At 38.4% G+C, this 19,791-nt stretch overlaps 1 protein-coding gene across 1 annotated transcript in view; it reads right to left on the minus strand.

Moving 5' to 3' along the window:
* Positions 1-3,101: 3,101 nt before the first annotated feature.
* LOC140231738 (arginine-hydroxylase NDUFAF5, mitochondrial-like) overlaps positions 3,102-19,791 on the minus strand; it is a 122,350-nt gene continuing 105,660 nt past the window's right edge. Inside the window, exon 12 of the mRNA XM_072311893.1 lies at positions 3,102-5,200. Within this exon, the coding sequence (XP_072167994.1) occupies positions 5,114-5,200 (87 nt within the window). The 3' untranslated portion in view covers positions 3,102-5,113. The remainder of the gene's footprint in view (positions 5,201-19,791) is intronic.

The following is a 19,791-nucleotide window of genomic DNA, read 5'->3' on the forward strand; positions in this document are numbered from 1 at the left end:
CACACCCATTGATCAACACATGGGTAATGAATCATCATTTTGTGATATAACCAAATGGCAAAGGGCTTAGTTGTCCATTACCAGCCAGAGAGGCCACAGACAATGAATATCAAGCAAAGGAACCTACATAAAATGTCAGGGCACAAGACTTGGGCGGCGCAACGGGTCAGTGGGGTCATTCCACGAGTAACACGGTCCACGAGTTCGACATCGAAAAAAGATCTCTAAGTCATACAGCCCACGAGTTGTACAACCCATGAGTTCAACACGAGGCAAATACGGCCTGTAAATCAACACCAGGCAAACAAGGCACATACTACGAATTCGACGTTAGACAAACAAGGACAATGAGTTCGACACTAACAAAAAAAAAAAAAAAGCCTACTAGTTCGACACTAAGCAAAAACCGCCCACGAGACCAACATTGAGCTTAATGTGTCGATCTCGTGGGCTTTTTTTTTTTTTTCATTAGTGTCGAACTCGTGGGCCTTGTTTGCTTAGTGTCGAACTCATGGACCTTGTTTGCCTAGTGTCGGAATCATATGCCTTATTTGCTTAGTGTCGAACTCACAGGCTGTATGACTCGTGGGCTGTATGATTCACGGGTGTTGAACCCATGACGTGCACCCGGCAAGCGTACCATAGTGGGGGCACTGTGGTATAGCGGATACAACTCTTGACCTTCAAATGGAGGTTCGGAGTTCGAGTCCAGCTAAGCAATTTGGACCCATAATGTCCCTCTCGACCCAAGCGTATGAGCGAGTATCTGGCAATGGGGGTGTAATAATAACGGCAGGATCATTTGGAAGAGCAGCGTTAATATTGAAGAGGCTAACCTGGCAAATAAAGCCATATACATTTGTACAATGTAGTGATATAATTTTCATTCAATACTATCAAGACATCGCCTTTTAGATGAAATAGTTTACATAATAAAGTTCTTGACATCAAGCGTGGAAGATGTGTCGCACTGATTTTGTTGTTGTTTGTGTTCATCTGTTTATTATTGTGGCCACGTCATTGTATTACTACTATGAAGCACCCGTTCTGAGCAGAAGCGACCAGCACACGCCAATATCATATGCAGACCCACGGAAGTTATTTGCTATCGTTCATACATGTATTTACAGGTAGGAATACTCTCTAAACTGCTTTTTTCGTTCGTTATATGTTCAATTAAGTTTAAGTATGTGCTACTTTTGCAATCATGTGACAGAAACAAACCTTTTCTCTTTGAAACCATGGGTGTTTTTCAAGAGATTATCCTTTTTCTCTCGACGGTATGGTTTTGTTTTGTTTTTTAATTTCTGAACGCCATACAAATGTTGATTACAGCGATTATCATGATTGTTGTTCTCTCCAGAGAATGAACCACTCTATTAACACCCCTCCATTAAAATGATACACATGTACAAATTAATGAACAAGTGATATATAGATATATTGCATGAATGTACATGACGTTTTCGATATAGATAGTTTGAGCTGGAATGGGTTTGACGTCGCGATTCACCGATAAAATCTTGCGCCCTACATTCAGTCACAGGCATTATACACGTTTCGGGTTGTTTCTACCTCATCGCATAACAATAGTCATTCAGCGACACATCCTCTCGTCATCCATCATACAAGATGAATTGTCCTCGTAAACTTAATCCTCCGTGCATGGTTTCTAGCCTAAAGGAACATTTAATTTCATCCACACCTCTTGTCATTTTGTCTAATGCCGAATTTCTAAATTCCTCCGACGATTTCAATTAAAGATAAATTTGGCGTATCTCCTCTCGCCGTAACACGATTATAATTTTCCTAAAAGACAATTTCAGCCAAAGGGAAAATTATTATATTTGCATCGCAACGAAATCGTGCCTGAGGAAAGATTCTTAGAAAATAGTTACTTTGTAGATGCGTCATGTGGAAATCGTTTCTTCCGGTCTAGTTTTCAAGACAATGAACATTGTTTGCTCATGGGTAACAAACTGGAGATACCCAGAATGCAACATTACATACCGGAAGCCATACTTCATCTGCAATTCACAAGTTGGCCTTGAATCTTCCCTGTTGAATAGTCGGGGTTGCCCCCTTAAAGGTGAAATCCGTGTTTTTTTTTTTTCTCTCTCTCTCTCTCTTCACATGCGCTCAGAAAAGAGTCTATCAGGTGATGGTACGCTTGAAGCAATTATGTATTAATCAAACTTCATTAAAGAGTGTCTTTTCCTTATAAGATTATATGAAATGTGTGTCATGAAGCATCTCCAAGTCTTTATAGACAGGGGAAGGTGTAATCATTAGGAAGGAAAAATGATCTCGCACGAACAACTTGAACTCGACAAGGCAATGACGACTTTGAGTTCGGCGAATTGGTGAAAACGGAGGTTCTCGTTTTACCCTTTAACAGCGTGATGAACCATCCACCGGAAATCTACGGGCAAACAAGCAAACTCTAATCTACGAAGAATTTGTATCTGCTTGCTTTCTCCGATTGTGCTCCAGCATACTACACTAGTCACAATCAGTCGCACGTGTGAGTAAGCTGCAAGGCTTTTGCTCTATCATTGATGGCAGAATGCCGACACAGCGAGACAATGCAGCGTTATCCCGCTTAAACGAATTATTGTTCAGATCTTCGTTTCTCCTAACAACAGGCATTCTCTCTATAGCAGAAAGACCGCGTTTCTTCGGTACTAATTATCTGCACACAGATTTAATAAACTGTAGCAATACTTAGTATTTCTCACTACCGTCTTCCACAAATTCTGTAAGTCTCTTGGGGAAAACGTTTAAGTATTTTGTGTTCTTTTGTCATCTTAAAGACAATCTAATGAGAAGACAATTTTTGTGTCTTGTCTGTGTCTGTGTCTGTCTGTGTCTTGTCACTCTGATTTCTTTGCACTTTCACCTCATCCTCAACTAACACGTTCCTTCACTTATCACACTGAACATTCACGCTGCAAATACAAGTATCATTGTTGCTTTTTGTTGGGAACGAGTGGAATCAAAGAACAACATGCACGTGACAACATATATTTTAGAGTCGCATCCACGCATGCGCAAACAATAAAAAGACACTTGACAAATAATGTGTATATTTACATCAGAATTCTTACTCGTTCTGCATTTTTAATGACAAAACAGACATCAGGCGGTGTTTAAAATGGACAAAGTTGCTACAGCAAGCCAACTCTTGTATTGCGAGTATAAACTCTGTTGATAGAGTCTCAATCATTTGCAAAGGGACACTGTGAGTAAAGAGTATAGATATGGTTTTGTTGATACTGGTATTTAGGGGCACGTTTAATGCAGTATGGGTGAAGTCGTAATTCTCGTGGATGAAGTGTAATTCTGAAATGGAAATTGCATCGAGTACTTCAAAAAGTATCAAGCATAGGTTTGAAGCTTACACCCTGCGGAAAAAAAAAGTCCACTTGCACACAATAAGTCCATACACACACACACAATGAAAGTTCAATTCATTCAGTGCAATGTAGGTGTGAATGGCCAGAGAGCCATTGAATCATCTTGGCTTTCTCTTCATACTAAGGAAATGATTTAAGGTGGGAAGTTTACATAGCGAGGTAATCATAGATTTTTTCCTTCTTTTAAAATGGAACATTAATCACACCAAAACAAAGAAGTAGGAAAACACGTCCAATTATTAAAGTGGGAATTAAAATATCTAGACACAGAACTTGAAAATCCCACCATTCACACCTATATTGCATTGAATGTATTGAAATGTCATTGTTCATTGATAGGGACTTGTGGTGAGCAGGTGAACTTTCTTCAGAGGGTTTCTAACTTTAAACCTCTGCTTCATACTTCCTGGTTTCCTCGAAGCAACCTACATTTCAGAACTATACTTTCTTCTGGAGAATCAAGACTCTACCTGGATTGCAGTGAAAGTACCTCTAAATAGATGCATTTACAGATTTCGGTTGACACACATTATTAGCATCAGCTGTCACCAGTTCAGTTGCACAAGCTAGGGCTTACAACAAGTGCTTCTCTCAGCAAACTGGGCCCCATGAAAGCTGACCTACTCTTTCTTCCAGCTTGGAACAGCTCTCTAAAAGCGAGAGCAAGCCGAGACTTTAATCCCTTTGAAACATTAGGCAGACAAAAGGATCCATGTAGGCATGACTCCAATTTCTCCAAGCTGGAAAGTAATCCATCCCCAGAGATGCCGAGCTTCCAAAATGTGGACCAGCAATTAGGGGGATCATCGGTATGGAAGCAGAACATGGTAGGGGTGTGTCCCATTGGCCTACTTAAGGATCCCGATCGAGTCTGGTGACAAGCACCTTATTAGACAGGATATAACAGTAATCTTCATTCACATCATACTAAATCTTCACACGAAAACATCACACCAGGGGTGATTTTGAAAAATGAGTTCACAAAGTCTGGAGATCAGAGCATTATTAGGGAGTCTTTCATCCATCAGAAAAAGTTTGTTGTCCTGCCCATGCCTAACCCAGTGCTTCTTATACGGCAGGGCCAGTGGAACCGGAGGGGGCTCGCACCCCCACTTTTTTTTTATCATCCCCGTACATACCGTACATAGGAATACATAGAGTGTCACCACTTTGGGCCTCCCCCCCCCCCACTTTTTTTACCCCAAAAGTGGCATTAGAAAAAAATAGCTCAGCTGAAGAAACCCGGAAGTGGTACCTGATGTTGCGCTGAAGGCCTTTTTTTTTTTTTTTTTGCTTGTTAGCTCATGAAACCGGGAAGTGGGCCCCCGCTTTTGATAACATGGCGCTGGCCATGTACAGTGCACTCCCTTTGTAATGGACATGGCTAAAACAAACTTTTGGATACAACAAAGTAAAATTCTTGGCCCAAACTAATTATATAGATATCTGAAACACATTTTTGTTAAGATAAACAAAATAATGTTGATATGATGAAAGAAAACTGCCAGTCTTGAGGACTTTGTTATAACAGTAGCCGCCTGTATTCTTATCACTTCCCTCTGTCAAAGCTTGGATTGTGAGGTAAATTCCTGTACTGTTCACTCACCACCAAACCATTCACTCTATGAGTAAGATGTTTGGTTCCACGTGCCTCATCTGTTTGTTTACTAGCTTGTTTGTCTGTATGTTTGCTTGTTTCATTTCTTGGCTGGAGGAACATCCTTGTTGAGCTTGTCCAGGTCCTTAAGAGAGGCTGTAGCTGACCCTCTGGTGGCTGGCTTGGCCTGCAAAAAAAAAACACCCCAAAATACAATAAAGTTTCTGATATACATGAAACTTTTTCTACTGCATATTTTGTATCTATAGCCACCATCTGTACAAAATAATATCATGTATTAGTAACACTGCAACTGCTAGCGTCGCCAACTGCTAAAATAAAAATAAAAATAGATAAAACAGAAGTCATCCTCACCCTGCTGCATTGATATTCTCTTGTTTCATTCAATAAGCCTTGTCTACCTTCGACTATCTAATATAACGATGTCGGAAATTCAGAGGCTGGGAATTTGATCCAAATTCCTCCTGTCACTGCTGGCAACCAGGGATAACCTGGTGGTAGTGTCGCTGCCCTGAAAGCAGTACATGACAAGTCTGATTCCCACCGGTTTCTTTCTCTGACAAATTAAAATGTAGATCAGCAGTTGCGATCTTACAAATACATTTGTACAGAGGGTAACGATTGACAAAAAAAAAAAAAAAAGAAGAGAAAAATCTGTCATAGTGCATCTCCACCCTCTGCATAAATACTTCTGCTTTCATATCCTCAACTTTCTTGTAAACATCCTTTGTTAACTGAAGTATACACGACAAAAAAAGAATGTCAATACTTTGAACACAGCCAAAGGTTTGCTGAAAATCAATCTTTGTTCCTTTTGTTTGACACATATCTATCATCATGTTATAGTTGTATTTTTCCTTGTAATATGCATTTTGTAGATGACAGATGACATGTGGCTTGACTTTGGACACAGCTATATGTACAGCTATACTTGCAGCATAGAACAGAGGAAATATTCTCACCATTGAATGTTATACAGAAAAGCATAATTAATGGTTACTTTGAGAAAAGATAGCTGCATCTTTGCAAGACTCTCCCCAATGAGAGTTGAAGGGAGAATCTGTGATCACTAGCCTCCTATGACATCTGGGAGTCTTTAAAGGGATGGTATAGTATTGGTTGCGATGAGGATTCAGCTTAAAGCTTTTTGCGAGATATTTAGAAACCACTTTATGAAACGTTAAAGAGCATTCAATAAATCTAAGAGGAATTCAAACTCTATTTGATGAAAATCGGCTTTGAAATGGCTGAGATATCCAAAAACAAAGTAAAACAAAGCGATCCTAATAAAAGGTGGGTTCAACATTTTATTAGGATCACTTTGTTTTGGATATCTCAGCCATTTCAAAACCAATTTTCATCAAATAAACTTTGAATTCCTTTTCAGATTATATGCTCTTTCATATTTCACAACAGACTTCTCATTATGTCAACAACAAAAAATCATCATCAAAAAACATAGGAAACCTGAAGCCCCATGTCAACCAAAACTGTACTATCCCTTTAAGGTGCCAGACCAAGAAAAAAAGGAAGGATTTTAGAGACTTTTAAAAATAAGTAAGACTGCTCACATTTCATTAGCAGCAGGGTTCTAGAAACCTGTTTCAGGCATTCAATTTGATTAGTATCGACTGAACTGACAAAATATTCCCTCTCGAGGAGTATATGTAAGATGTGGAGGGAGTGAACTTTAAGTGAACTCTTTGCATCAAAGACTATACAAAGGTCTTCTTGAATAATGAGACACAAATCATGAAACACATGCCAAGAATTGTGTAGGTGCTCAGAAAATGACATAATGGTAAAATTATGTGTTGCAACAAGAGTACAGCAATTGAAAAGTGATGGGGTAAGGAAATTTCCTGTGAGGTTCATGGAAATAGCTTTTAAAACAACATGAAGAGAGGAAAAACCAAAATTAATAGCACAAGGAGCACACAGCTCAGAGACAAGGAAACACTAACGTGATCAGTTACGGTGATCCTCCCGGTAAAGTACATTGTAAAACGAGAGAGTTTAGAGTCTTATCCGCGGCCTTATCTCGCCGACCAGAAGATGACTCCCAGATGATGGTGGGAGAAGAGAAATGGTTGCTAAGCCACAGAGATACATCATGATGCGGAGGTAATCTTTGACAGAGATACAATCCATAATCAGTGAGAGTGAGATGATGTACAGGTACCAGGGGGAGTTGTCGCTTATCGACGGAGGACATTTTGTTGGCTTAGGGCAGGAATGAGTGAGGGTCACTGTTCCCATCCTCTTTCTTTCTTTCTCTTTCTATTTCTTTCAGTCATTTCCCTCAGTTTTTTTTTTTTTCGTTCATTTTTTTTCCCTCTACCACATTCTTTCTCTTTCTTTTAATCTCTGCCATTTCTTTCTCCCTCTCCATCTCTCTCCTTTTCTTTCTCTGCTCTCTCTCTCTCTTCCCTCTTTCTATCTCTTCACCTCACTATTTGGTTTCACTTTCTCTCTCCTCTCTCCTTTTCCATCTTTTCTCCTGCTGATTCTCCCTTCATGTTTTTTTTTTCATTTCATCTCTCACTTTTTTAAAAATTGTGTTCTATCTCTCTCCTTTTTTCTCTTCTTTCTCTGGCTCTCTTCCCCTTTCTCTTGTTTCTGATGCTTTCTTCATGTTTCTCTTCTGTACATTTCTCATCTTTTCATCTTTTTATATATCTATCTCTTTTCTCTCCCCCCTCTCTCCCATATCCCCTGGTCTTTATATCATCTCTCCTATCTCTCTCTTCCCTCTCCAAATATATCCCCAATAAGTGGCTACATCTGCTGGGTATCAATCAGACATCAAAACATTGGCCCCCATATAAAAAAGTGGATGCTGTATGAGAAGTACAGTGCACATTCCAGTATTAACTCTGCGTCATTTCACTTTCTCTTGGTATGTATAGAGGAACAGTTGGGGTCATTCATTTGCACAGATTCGAAAGGCGGACACTTCTGCAGTAATAGCAAATATTTCTGCGTAAAGTGACATTCATGAACGAAATTACAGCTTCATATTAGTAGATTGACAGGCATTGGCAGGAAAATGCATGAATCTTTCTGGAGACAGTTGGGGACCTTGTCATGAAAGATGGACCAAGCAAATAAATGGCACACATGAAGCTTTGATCTTCCTCTGACTCCAAGATTTTACTGCTGCAGATAATCTGAACATACATAAAGTAAATATGTGGGAAAAACTACATTTGTCAGTTTTCAAGCATACTAGTATATGTATATTTCCATATATACACAAACACAAGTTTGCTAGTTTGTGTATATTCATTTTTTCACGTGACTGAGTCCTATATTAAATCCTAATGTCACTATACCAATTTTGTGATTTGCTGTTTTAGACTTTTCCAGACTAAGCTATCCTGTGATATTTCTTACAGCCAACAAAATGATTTCGCACAAACTGACAGACAGCCAGACAGGCAGACAGACAGACAGACAGACAGGCAGACAGACAGACAGACAGACAGACATCCTCAGCAAAAAATTCCTCTGACACCACGGACATCAAAACATTGATATATCAGTCATAGGCATTAAAGTATCAGTAATGACAGAAGCTTGTAACCATGACTTTTACTGGAACATGAGTTTTACTACCAGCCTATCTGAATGCTGATATGACACTTGTAATTACACCCCTATCAAGTCTCCTTGGTGCCCTTGTGACGTAAAATGTCATAAATCACTAGTTGATTTTGAACTCATCCCCCAAGGGACTTCATTTTTCCAAGAGCAGAAGCTGTTTGTTTATGAGGCAAACACGGAACCTTTGTACTCGTTCAAGTCCATGCTGTATCTTTATTACCTGTGTAGCCTAATAGCAAAACAATGTGAGGCTAGATGGAAGAAATTTCATCATTCCAAGGCGATTTTCTTAAGTGCTCCATGATTTCTTTGGAATAGCAGGCTTTTTTTCAGGTAAAATACTTTCTCTATCACTCTTGTTGTGTGGGTGCTAAAATGCACCAATATATCTTTTATTTTTTTTTTAAGAAGCAGATCAAATGAATATTCCTCTATGCTAGATGTCCCATACCATTTTTTATTTTATCAATTTTTTTTTTTCGGGGGGGGGGGGCAGGGACACTTTTCTCAATGCTTTAAAACTAATACCATTGTTTAAAATTCTGAACATCAAAGTTTGGAATGAATATTATGAAGACAGTTTCTCATTTTGTTGGCCAATAATGTGGAATACATTGCTAAAGGAGTTCTGCTCATCACCTTACTCTCAAATTTTCAAAGAAAGTCTTCAGAAATTCTTGTGTTCTTTTTTTAACATATTACTGCAACAATAATTTTGCAATGTACAGTGCATTGATTAGTATCATATTGGAAATGCGCTACACAAAAGACTCTTATAATATAGTATTATCTGCTCCTGGTTCTCAATCAAATGACAAAAATATAGTGCTGGTAAAATTCATTCTAGCTTTTGAATTTTAGTACTTCCATAGCAAAATTATCATCTTAAACAAAATGCAAGTTTATTCTGAGGTGAAACAAAGAGATTTAACTACATCTTATTGTTGAGGCATGAGATTAAAAGAAATGGTTCTATCTGTCAAAAGAGAATAAAAACATGAGCCTCATTTTAGGATTTTCTTTTTTATCTCTCAGCCAGACCAAACTAAATAATGCATTTTAGTATCATACTTAGCAAGATTATCATCTTAAACAAAATGCAAGTTTATTCTGTGGTGAAATAAAGAGACTTAACCTGTTCCATACTGAATTCTGAAACCCCCATTGACTTGATTTTTACAGGCCACCAGGTTCTTGTATGGAAAGGGTTAACTACATCTTATTGTTGAGACATGAGATCACACACATACACACACACACAAATACACACACACAAAATGGATCTTTCTGTCAAAAGAGAAAATAAACATGAGCCTCATTTTAGGACTTTCTTTTTTATCTCTCAGCCAGACAAAACTAAATAATGCGAGTCTGTCACTCACTTCGCTGCAAAGGAAGACATAATATGTACACAAATAGCCTGATAATCCCTCCCATGGATTAATAGGCTGCCGCATGTCTGTGTCACCAAAATGCCACACTTTCTAAAACAATCTATTGCGGACAGGTCCCACGGGGGAAGAGGATGGGACTTTCCAAAGATTATAGAGCTCTAATATCAGATTCATAGACAGATGAAGTTCACCCGGCATGAGACTCCTTAATCTCAACCGGCAAAGCTTAATGGCAAGGTCGACAGAAAAATATGTCACATATTCTGGCTGGAACAGGCAAGGGTGGATCAGAGGTTGTCAGTGTCTGGATACTACAGAGACTGAGAGGAATTTAAAGATTTGAAAGTCTTAGGGGACTGATGAGGTGGCTGGTACGTTTGCAAACTAATTTGTCTTGGAGTGTTCCTGTGTGTCTATGTACATGGTGCATGTCTGTTTCTCTGGATGTGTCTGAATATGTTAACATAGCATGGCTTTGGTATATAATATCATCCCACATATTATTGTTTGTTTGTTTGATTGCTAGTTGGGGGGGGGGGAGGGGGGTAAAGGGAGGAGAAGAATCATTGTGTCTCTGCTCTAATAACACTGTATAAGAGCAGGTGCAACTGACTAATAAAGTAGAAAAGCGTCCAGAGAGTGCAGACCTCCGCCAAGACAGCCAACCTTTTGTTTACTTCATCAGCAGAGCATGCACTTTAGTGTGCATTATTTATGTAAACCTCCAGAATGAACAGAGAACTCCCAAGTTCATTGACCTTATACACCTAAAGACAGAAAATCCTTCAAACATCAAAAAAAATTCCCGGATCACTATCAAAATTTAATCATCTGTTCCTTGTGTCCTTATTGACTTTTTCTGAAAGTTTTATACAATTTTGATCACAACTTTTGGGGTTATTTTGCAAAACAGACAAACAAATGCCGATGATCATTAACCTTCCCCTTCTTTGGTGATGGAAATGAATAAATATTACTTTGCATGTAATGAGTGGAAAGATGAAGGCTGATGATAATGGAAGGAAATGTAGCAGCAGAAAATGAGTTCATGTCTGAAACATTCCAAAAGTCAGAATGTGCCTATACCTTATTTCTTTACATTGACATGCTAAATTAAGTTTATATCCATCAATGGGGAGCTATTTAATGATCACTGTATTCCTTGCTGGAATATGTAAATACCAACTGGATCATTTCCTTTTCTACTAGACAAGATTGCATGAAGGACATATACTTTGTACATGACAACATGCAAAATGTAAATCTGATATTCAGAAATGTGTTTTAGTGAGTTAATTCTTGACTGATTCCATTATTTTAATGTCTTGGTTCCTGTATCATCATCACATTGAATAACAGAATATACATCAATATGATTGTAAGAAATACATTGGAGCTATATAAAACAGTGAGGAAAAAGGCATGAAATTAACCATACATACACTGTAAGGGCAACAGCTGAAGCAATGCTTAATCTTGCAGCCCTTTTGACAAGCACACCAGAAGTAAATAATTCTCTCACAAATTGGCAAATTTTGTATCTTTTCATCTCCCTTTGGGAAGATTTAAGTGAAATAAACCTATTCCATCTAGTCCTTCTTTAACAAATTAGACCTATACTCAGTACAATTCTGTGTGGCCAATCTCATGTGGAAAAGAATATAACCTTTGTGACAAACATAATCCCAGAACTTAATGGGTACAGTAAGTTATTAGCTGCACTTTCAGCCAATCAGATCGCTGAGATTCTGTGATGATTTCCCAAGAGAATTACATCATACAGCTTGCTGCTGACTCTAAACCAGTGCAATTGATATCTACTGAAGATGTGAACTGAATAAACAGTCACTGCAAGTTTTCCAAACAGGGCTGTCCAAAAGCTAACAGCTTGTTTGTCAGTCATTTTAATAAGATTAAATAATGAAAGTTGTGAAATTTTACTCTGGTCTATATTACACACACATACACAAACACACACACACACACACACAGTCATCAATGTACATACAAAAGAAAAAAAAAGTAAGCACCACAGGAGTATATCAGCAAAGCTTCTACACACAAGCATGGCTTTGATTCTACCTCTCAATTCAAAGTGACATCTCCAACAAATTAGGATAGACATCTGATGAATAGTTTGATGTTCTCATTCATCTGAGAGCTATAAATGATATCTTGCCATAAAAAAGAAAGCAGAGTAATGCTTTTGAGTTTCTTCTGCATCAGGTTTTATTTCATCCTCCATGAGGCTTTTAATAACAACCTGTTTACCAATGAATTGTCAAAATAGGAAAATGATATTGATTAAAAGATGAAATGAAATACGAGCAATAATGATACTGGTATTAATCACATAAAGCAGAATCAAAACAACTATATACCATGTATATATATCCATGGATTCAAAATAGCAAGGCAACTAGATCTCACAACTTTGAAATCAAACTATAAAATATATACAAACCACAAATTGCAAGAAAAAACCTAGAAATGTCGCTATGGTGACTGATGCCTCCGCCATAATGCATGATTCTCCCAATAGGTGTATAGTACAATGTCTTCACAATGTGTGATGACAGTTTCACATAATGGCAAAATACTGAAATGACAGGTTTGTCAGAAATATCTTGAATGTCCACTTTCCTTGAAGTAGGTTTTCTATAATTGTCTATGAAAGAGTTCAGGGACATGTATTTGGGGAACTGAGGATTTTTACTTAACTTTTGACTGACCCTTTTATAAGTTTATACATTGAGTAATTCTAAAGGTATGAAGAAAGAGTGTAATAACAGTGCAAAATAGATCTTTTTTTTTTGCATTAAAACCTTGCTTTTATCCTTAACCTTTGACCTTTTGGCAGGAAATTTCCAAGAGAATTTCCATAAGGTAATACATGTACATATTGTATATTGAATTCTAAAAATAATAATGCAAGCATTGCATATATATATATACTAGTATATGAGGGAAAAAGTAAAATATTGAGGAGTTGACCTTGACCTTTGACCCCTGAATATTGACCCATGACCCCTATATTCCCTAGATAATCCCTGCCAGTCAGTACATGCGTATGTACCAAGTTCCATGAAGATACATTGAACCATTTGCGAGAAAAGTGAAATTGTAACAGTTTCACCTAACCTTTGACCTTTTGAACTTTGACCTCATGACATGAAACTCTCTCTGGAGAATCTTTACGCAGTAGTACATGTCTACACTTAGTTTCAAGAAAATAACCTTTGGGCATGGCATGGATATGGGGGAAATAGCAACATTTTTAGCATTTGACCTTGAACTTTTGACTTCTTGCCAATGTCACTTAAATCTACTCAACTAATTGCCCCATCATACATCATCCTTGGACCAAGTTTGGGGAAAGCTGCTCCATCCAGTTTTGAGTTATCACATAAACAGATAAATTTAAGGATTTGACCTTGATCTTTGACCTTTGACTTCTGTCCAATTTCACTCAAAAATCAATCAAGTAATTGTCCCACCATACATTATCCTCGGACAAAGTTTGGTGAAATTTGCGTAATCCAGTTTTGAGTTATCGTGTAAACAGATACAATTTAATGATTTGACCTTGACCTTTGACCTTTGGTCGATTTCACCCAAAACCTATTCAAGTAATCGCCCCATCATACTTTATACTTGGACCAAGTTTGATAAAATTCCAGTCAATATTACTCAAACAAATGCGGACGGACGTACGGACGGACAACCCGAAAACATAATGCCTCCGGCACCACTTCGTGGCGGAGGCATAAAATCAATAGCTCAGGAACAAAATTCAGACTGATAACAATATCCCTTTTGACACAGGTGACTTTATCATCTAGTTTAAACTAGTGAAGAAGTTTATCTCTGGAATTTGAAGTGGGCATAGTATAGTTTGATGGTCAGAGTATATACACATGTATATTTACGGGGGGGGGGGGGGGGTCTTTGCTCTATCTCTCCTTTCTTTTCATTTGTGCTATTGCACAGGGTGTTCATCAAAATGGAGGGATCGTGATGAAAAGGTCAATCATGAGTCTCATTTGAAAATAAGGGCTCATAAAGACTCTGGATGGTGACGAACGGTGTCATCGTCTATGATGGTCGGTCCAAATCACTCAAAACGCCAGAAAGTTGATTTCTCTGGTGGGGGACATGGATACCCGTAACTCATACGAGCAAAGAATAACAATGGCTGGACACGCTCTCTCTCTCACATCATAAAATGGCAATGATCAAGGAAAAAGGATTCGGACCGCTGATGAAAGGAAAGGTTGTCATTTAATGCCTTTCAGGAAAAAAAGGAAAACTCGCTCAGCACTCTACAGGGACTCTTCTGCAATTGGCCCCATAAAAAAACAAGGCAAATTGGGCCACCGTACACAAGGCTCGCTGTCATATCACAGAGACATGTGATACTGTGTTTTTCTTGTCTTATTCTTCGTTCAAATTGCAGCCAACTTATCTTTTAACAGCAAAATCTTCATTTTCAATGTGGAACAAACTTTGGCTACTTCTCGAGTCTTATTATTTCATTTTATATCTGTTATATCATTAATCAATCTGTTTTTAACAAAGTCTGCCTTCTTGTTCTTTCGGTGTTCTCTGAATATCTAGTTAAATTCCAGCAGAGCAGCTTGCCAAATTTTAACAGTGTGTACGGACACCTCATTCAAATCAGTGTTGCAGCAGGTATAAGGACGGTCTGTGTTTAGCAAAGAATACCCACAAAACCACAAGTGACTTTAGCCCCAGGGTGTTGCAATACAGGATGGTGGCAAATGATCTGTTACTTTGGTGGACCAAGTTTCTCTGTAAACATTATGACCCCACCGCTGATTGCAGCTCTCTGTATTCTGTATGTTTGATTCTGGGCCGACACAGACATGGTGGCATCCAAGCTTAGATAACATGTATTGTAGAGACACATCACGAGCACATGCTGACAATGGCCAATGAAATCTGATGGCATTTTATGTTTTTATTTCCTTCATACCACAATGACTTAGGTTACCTGACAAAGGTAATGCAATTTGAGAGTGTTCTGCACGTACACAGGGGCATTGAGATTTTTTCAATACTTTGTGAATTAAGTTTGTGGTTTTTAACTTCATGGGGAAGTAGGTATGCTCAATTTGGTGCTTAGCAATTAAAGCAAGCTGAAAATCAGGTCTATGTCAATGCTAGGAGATATGTGTCTTTTGAATGTCAGTTGACACTACATGCAAGCTCAAGAAAAGACAATACGAAGGCAAGTCAACTCAGCCTACTTGTAAAGAAAAAGAAAATGGAGCAAGTCTCCTTGGGATATGTAAAATTTTCAGTGTAAGAATCTTCCTGTTCACACCACAATGAAAACTCAGATTTCACACACTTCAGTGTGTGATTTGGGGACAGTTGCACAGCAACTTTCATTGTTAAATTACAAGATTTTCATTGTCATGATGAATGTAGATAAAAAGATCATGAGAAAAATCATGAACAGCCATACAGAGAAAGGAAAATTAGAACATTTTTAGAGACAGTAAAACAGATGGACAGAACAAGAATAATGATGACAGTAGTTGCAGTCACACTAGCAAAAGATTGCAAAGATTTTGCAAAGTTTGCTTATCTGTTCACAACAGCAGCCACACTTTTTGATCGTTTGGGTCAGGTGTGCAAATGCAAGAAAAAAGAAAGAGTATGCTGTCTAATAGCTAATGATTGTGATGTAACAATGCACAAGCATACATCCAAATGAGAGTGCACTTCAAAGGCACCGATGGGTGGACTGGTCGCATGAGAAACTCAGCAAAGTTTTAGTTGCTAGCGATCACACTGCCAAAAGATCAGGAAGATTGGCGAGGGTCTTTGTGAGAAGTTTTGTGAGAGGTTTTGTGGGCAGTTTGCGGTCACACTGGCAGAACTTTGAGATCTTAAAGATTGCAATCTTTTGCCAGTGTGTCCATAGCTTATGTTAAGACAAAAGCAAATAAAAAGATGTTCATTGATATGCAGTAGAAAACAAAGCACAAACGGATAGATAGATAGACAGACAGATAGATTTACAGATAGATAGATTGAGAGACAGATAGACATCAGACTTGGAAAAAACAGAGAAATAGAAATGTAGGTTGCTAGATAGATATACAATGTATCATTAGGTTTATTGAAAGATACACGGATGGCTGAAGGATGGTAGAAAGATTATAAACACAGGGTGATGAGCAATCAGTTAAAAAGTCAGAGAAATTAAGGAAAGATGGGGGCAGAAAAAAAAATAGCTGGCAGAGATAAAGGGTTTGTTAGCTACATGGAATGGACACAGTTTCATCAAACAGTGAGATTGAATAAACAAAATGGAAAGACATATGGAAGTAATATTTCAAGGATAGATACAAACATAGACGCACAGATTGGAGGAGGAGAAGGGAAGAAAGAGAGAGAGAAGAGAAATGAATTACAAGAGGCAGAGAGAAGAGATATTGGTCACCAAGTCACAAACTTCTGAAGGGGGCGAGCTGGGAAGGGGCTCGGAAGTTCAAGAGACTCATCTGCATCTCGCTGAAATGGGTGGGAGGGGATTCCCAGGTCCGAGATCGGCGTCTCATCCCCCGCCCACTTGATTCATACCGGTGCGGAGCTCTCACAGGTGGCCGAAAGAGGGTCAGTAAACAGTGACCGGAGTTAGTGGACGGGAGGGCGAGATAATCCATGCTGAACCATCACTTCATGACCCAGTTAAAGCATTGCAAAGATATTTTCTGCATCCATTCCGGGGAGATGCTGAATTAAGCGGCAAACTTAGAGGTAGTCTGTTTGCTATATACACATTTTAAACGACAAACAGCAAACAAAAGTGCATTTTTCAAGAGCGATACCACACTCCAAAATAATGATTGATGAATAAGCAGGGATCCAGCTTGATAAAGTATAAGCAATATCAAAACTTTTTAGTGATCATTTTTTGCCCTCATATCACATAAACTTTACAAATTACTTCAATTCTTTGTAAAAAAAAAAGTCTGTTTCTGTGTCAAACTCTGTAACAGTTTATGGGAGAAATTAGCCTGTGCATACTGAGTTAATCCACAAGTATTCCCCACATGGCATACTTTGTTCTTGCACTTAATGGGCTAGTCTCATTCATATGGTCTTTTTAAAATAATTTTATGCTACACTGCAAGCAGCAAAGTTAAAAGCCTGATCCCATCATGCTGTGTCATAATCTTGTCCTTGTTGATCAAAACTTCCTTCTATGCATGAATGTTGCAAGAAATTGGCCTTATCATACCACATATCGCAGACCTGACAATCAGCAAGTCTAACAGTTGATCTAAGCCACTCTTCCAGTCCCTTCTATATGGAACAATTACCCAGTCCCACATGTGCAATACGATGCTGGCTCTGATGCATCATTACCACAATTGACTCACAATACTGCACCTCACGCCGACCCACGCGTGACTTTCTTAATAACACACAAACAAATTTCATCTTAACTATCAGATCAGCAAACTGCATACAATCACTGCTCATTCTTTGGCTAATTTTACAAATTTCCATGCAAAGCATAGACTTTTCATTCTGTGATAAAGAAATGAGAAAACAGCAAAAAGGATGCCCTCCATAACAAAATGGTTTTTAACAGATATGAAAATAAGGCATCTTGGTATTGTCCAACACAGAACATGCCCTTTTAGGTTGTGAGAAACCACATCCGTCAGGGTTCAACTACAAATACCACTACCAGGTATTTCTATATTCACGCCATATTCTTACTTCTTCCCCAACCCCCTCCCCCCCACACCCGTTCACCCGTACTTCTAGATCTCACATCCTGAGGATGCATACACTCCCGCTCATTAACTCCAATGAGGTTGAGTATGCCTTACACGTCCCCGCTCTCTCTCTCTCGCAGTCTGCAAACCTGATTCGGAGGGGCTTGCATGCGCAGCCCGCTGCCGCGGTGATCGAGTTACGCAACTTGGGTCCAAACTCTATCCACGACCACAAACAACATGCAGTGGGTGGACTCCCAAGTTCTCCCCAACATTCTCCCATGGCTAAAACTGGTTTACGATTTGATCATGACGTCTAGAATGAGCAATGAATCAGTAGACAATATGAAGGGAGAGAATGGAGTGGCACGAGGCATCAGTACAAAAAAAGCAAGAGGAAAAGAGATAGATGGATAGAGAAAAAGAAGAAGTCATATACAACAAACCTATACACACACAGATATCAACAAGCTGTCGATGTGTACTAGCACCAGCATGCCAAAGAAAATAAACAAATAACAAACAAACACTAATGATGGACTTTTTGCCTCTAATGTAATGTAAAATAAACATCCATACAACCATAATCCTAAGTGTTCTCCTAGAACACTAAGATAGAGGTTAACATGACCAGCAACGGTCATTTCCTGACCCAAGAAATTAGAATGCCTTGAAGGTAAATCACCCCAGACACACTCTTGATGCGTACATGACTAGAACCTCAATAAATCAAACATCGAAGCGAATTAAACGGGATTGCTATATGACGACAGAACGCAATGTGTGAGGATACATCATGATCCCGGGGAAGGTCATTAAATCTTTAGACTTCACACTGATTTGGATGACCTTATACTTTATTACACTTGTTACAGCATTCCAGTCAGACTCTGTGTATGTGGCCGTAAATTCTCTCGAAGTAAACTTACATTACCGCCGCAATCTAACAATTTCTCGAAAAGATGAACACCGTTTCAATTTAGAATAGTTAGTATATATCCCGTCAGTAAGTTTGCAAATTACCTCCACTGCAGACAGGGAGAAGTGCTCAATACTGATTTGATCTCTGACCATAGTGAATCAGTGATTGCAACTCATTTATTATTCATTTTCTACAGACAAACATACCGTGATTGGGGTCAGCTACAATGATTAAATTGATGACGGCCTAACCCCTGGCACTGACGTCAAAATATTTGATGATGACAACTCAACGGTGAGAGTATTAAAGAGATGTAGATTTACTGGGAGCTGGTCAAGCACAGATGCTGCAAGCCAAACCACTGATTCTCTGCTACCAAATTTGTCAAAACCTGAAAATAAATTGGGACGTGGCCATCAATTATTTACAGTAGGCCTTTCATTCACAGAGAAGAGCCAGTAATCATTTCAGGAGATATTCATTATTCTGAAAGTTTGTTGATGTGAAAATGAAATAAGGTTTGTAATTCGGAAGGTTCGCTAATCCAAAAACGAAATGAGGTTTGTTAATTAAAATATGGAAAAAAGAGCGTCCGATCTTAATTTTGTTTAAAGATTGACAAACCTTCACAAAAACCAACTTAAGCCATCATTTCATCAGTTGGAAAAATATATGTATATACATATATCATATGAATGGTGCATATATATGAATAAATAGATGTAAACATATATGTATACATGTATGTATGTGTGTGTGTGTGTGTGTTCGTCCCTCGTTCTCGAGGATGACCATTGACATCAATTGACATCAATTGGCTCAATGTATGTATGTATGTATGTATGTATGTATGAATGCATGTGTATAAATTATATGTACATATACAAACAAATTAATGTATCTCTGCTTGTATGTGTGTTGCATAAGTGCATATAAGCAAATGTATATGCAGACATTATATCTCTCTGAAGGTACATGGATTTAGATCCTGTAACAGTGCTGCAGAAAGCACATAAAACCCAACCCATTCCAAAAAGAAAATAATAAAAACTAGAAAAACACAAGCAGAGCA

This window comes from Diadema setosum, chromosome 1, assembly GCF_964275005.1.
Source record: "Diadema setosum chromosome 1, eeDiaSeto1, whole genome shotgun sequence".
NCBI lineage: Eukaryota > Metazoa > Echinodermata > Echinoidea > Diadematoida > Diadematidae > Diadema > Diadema setosum.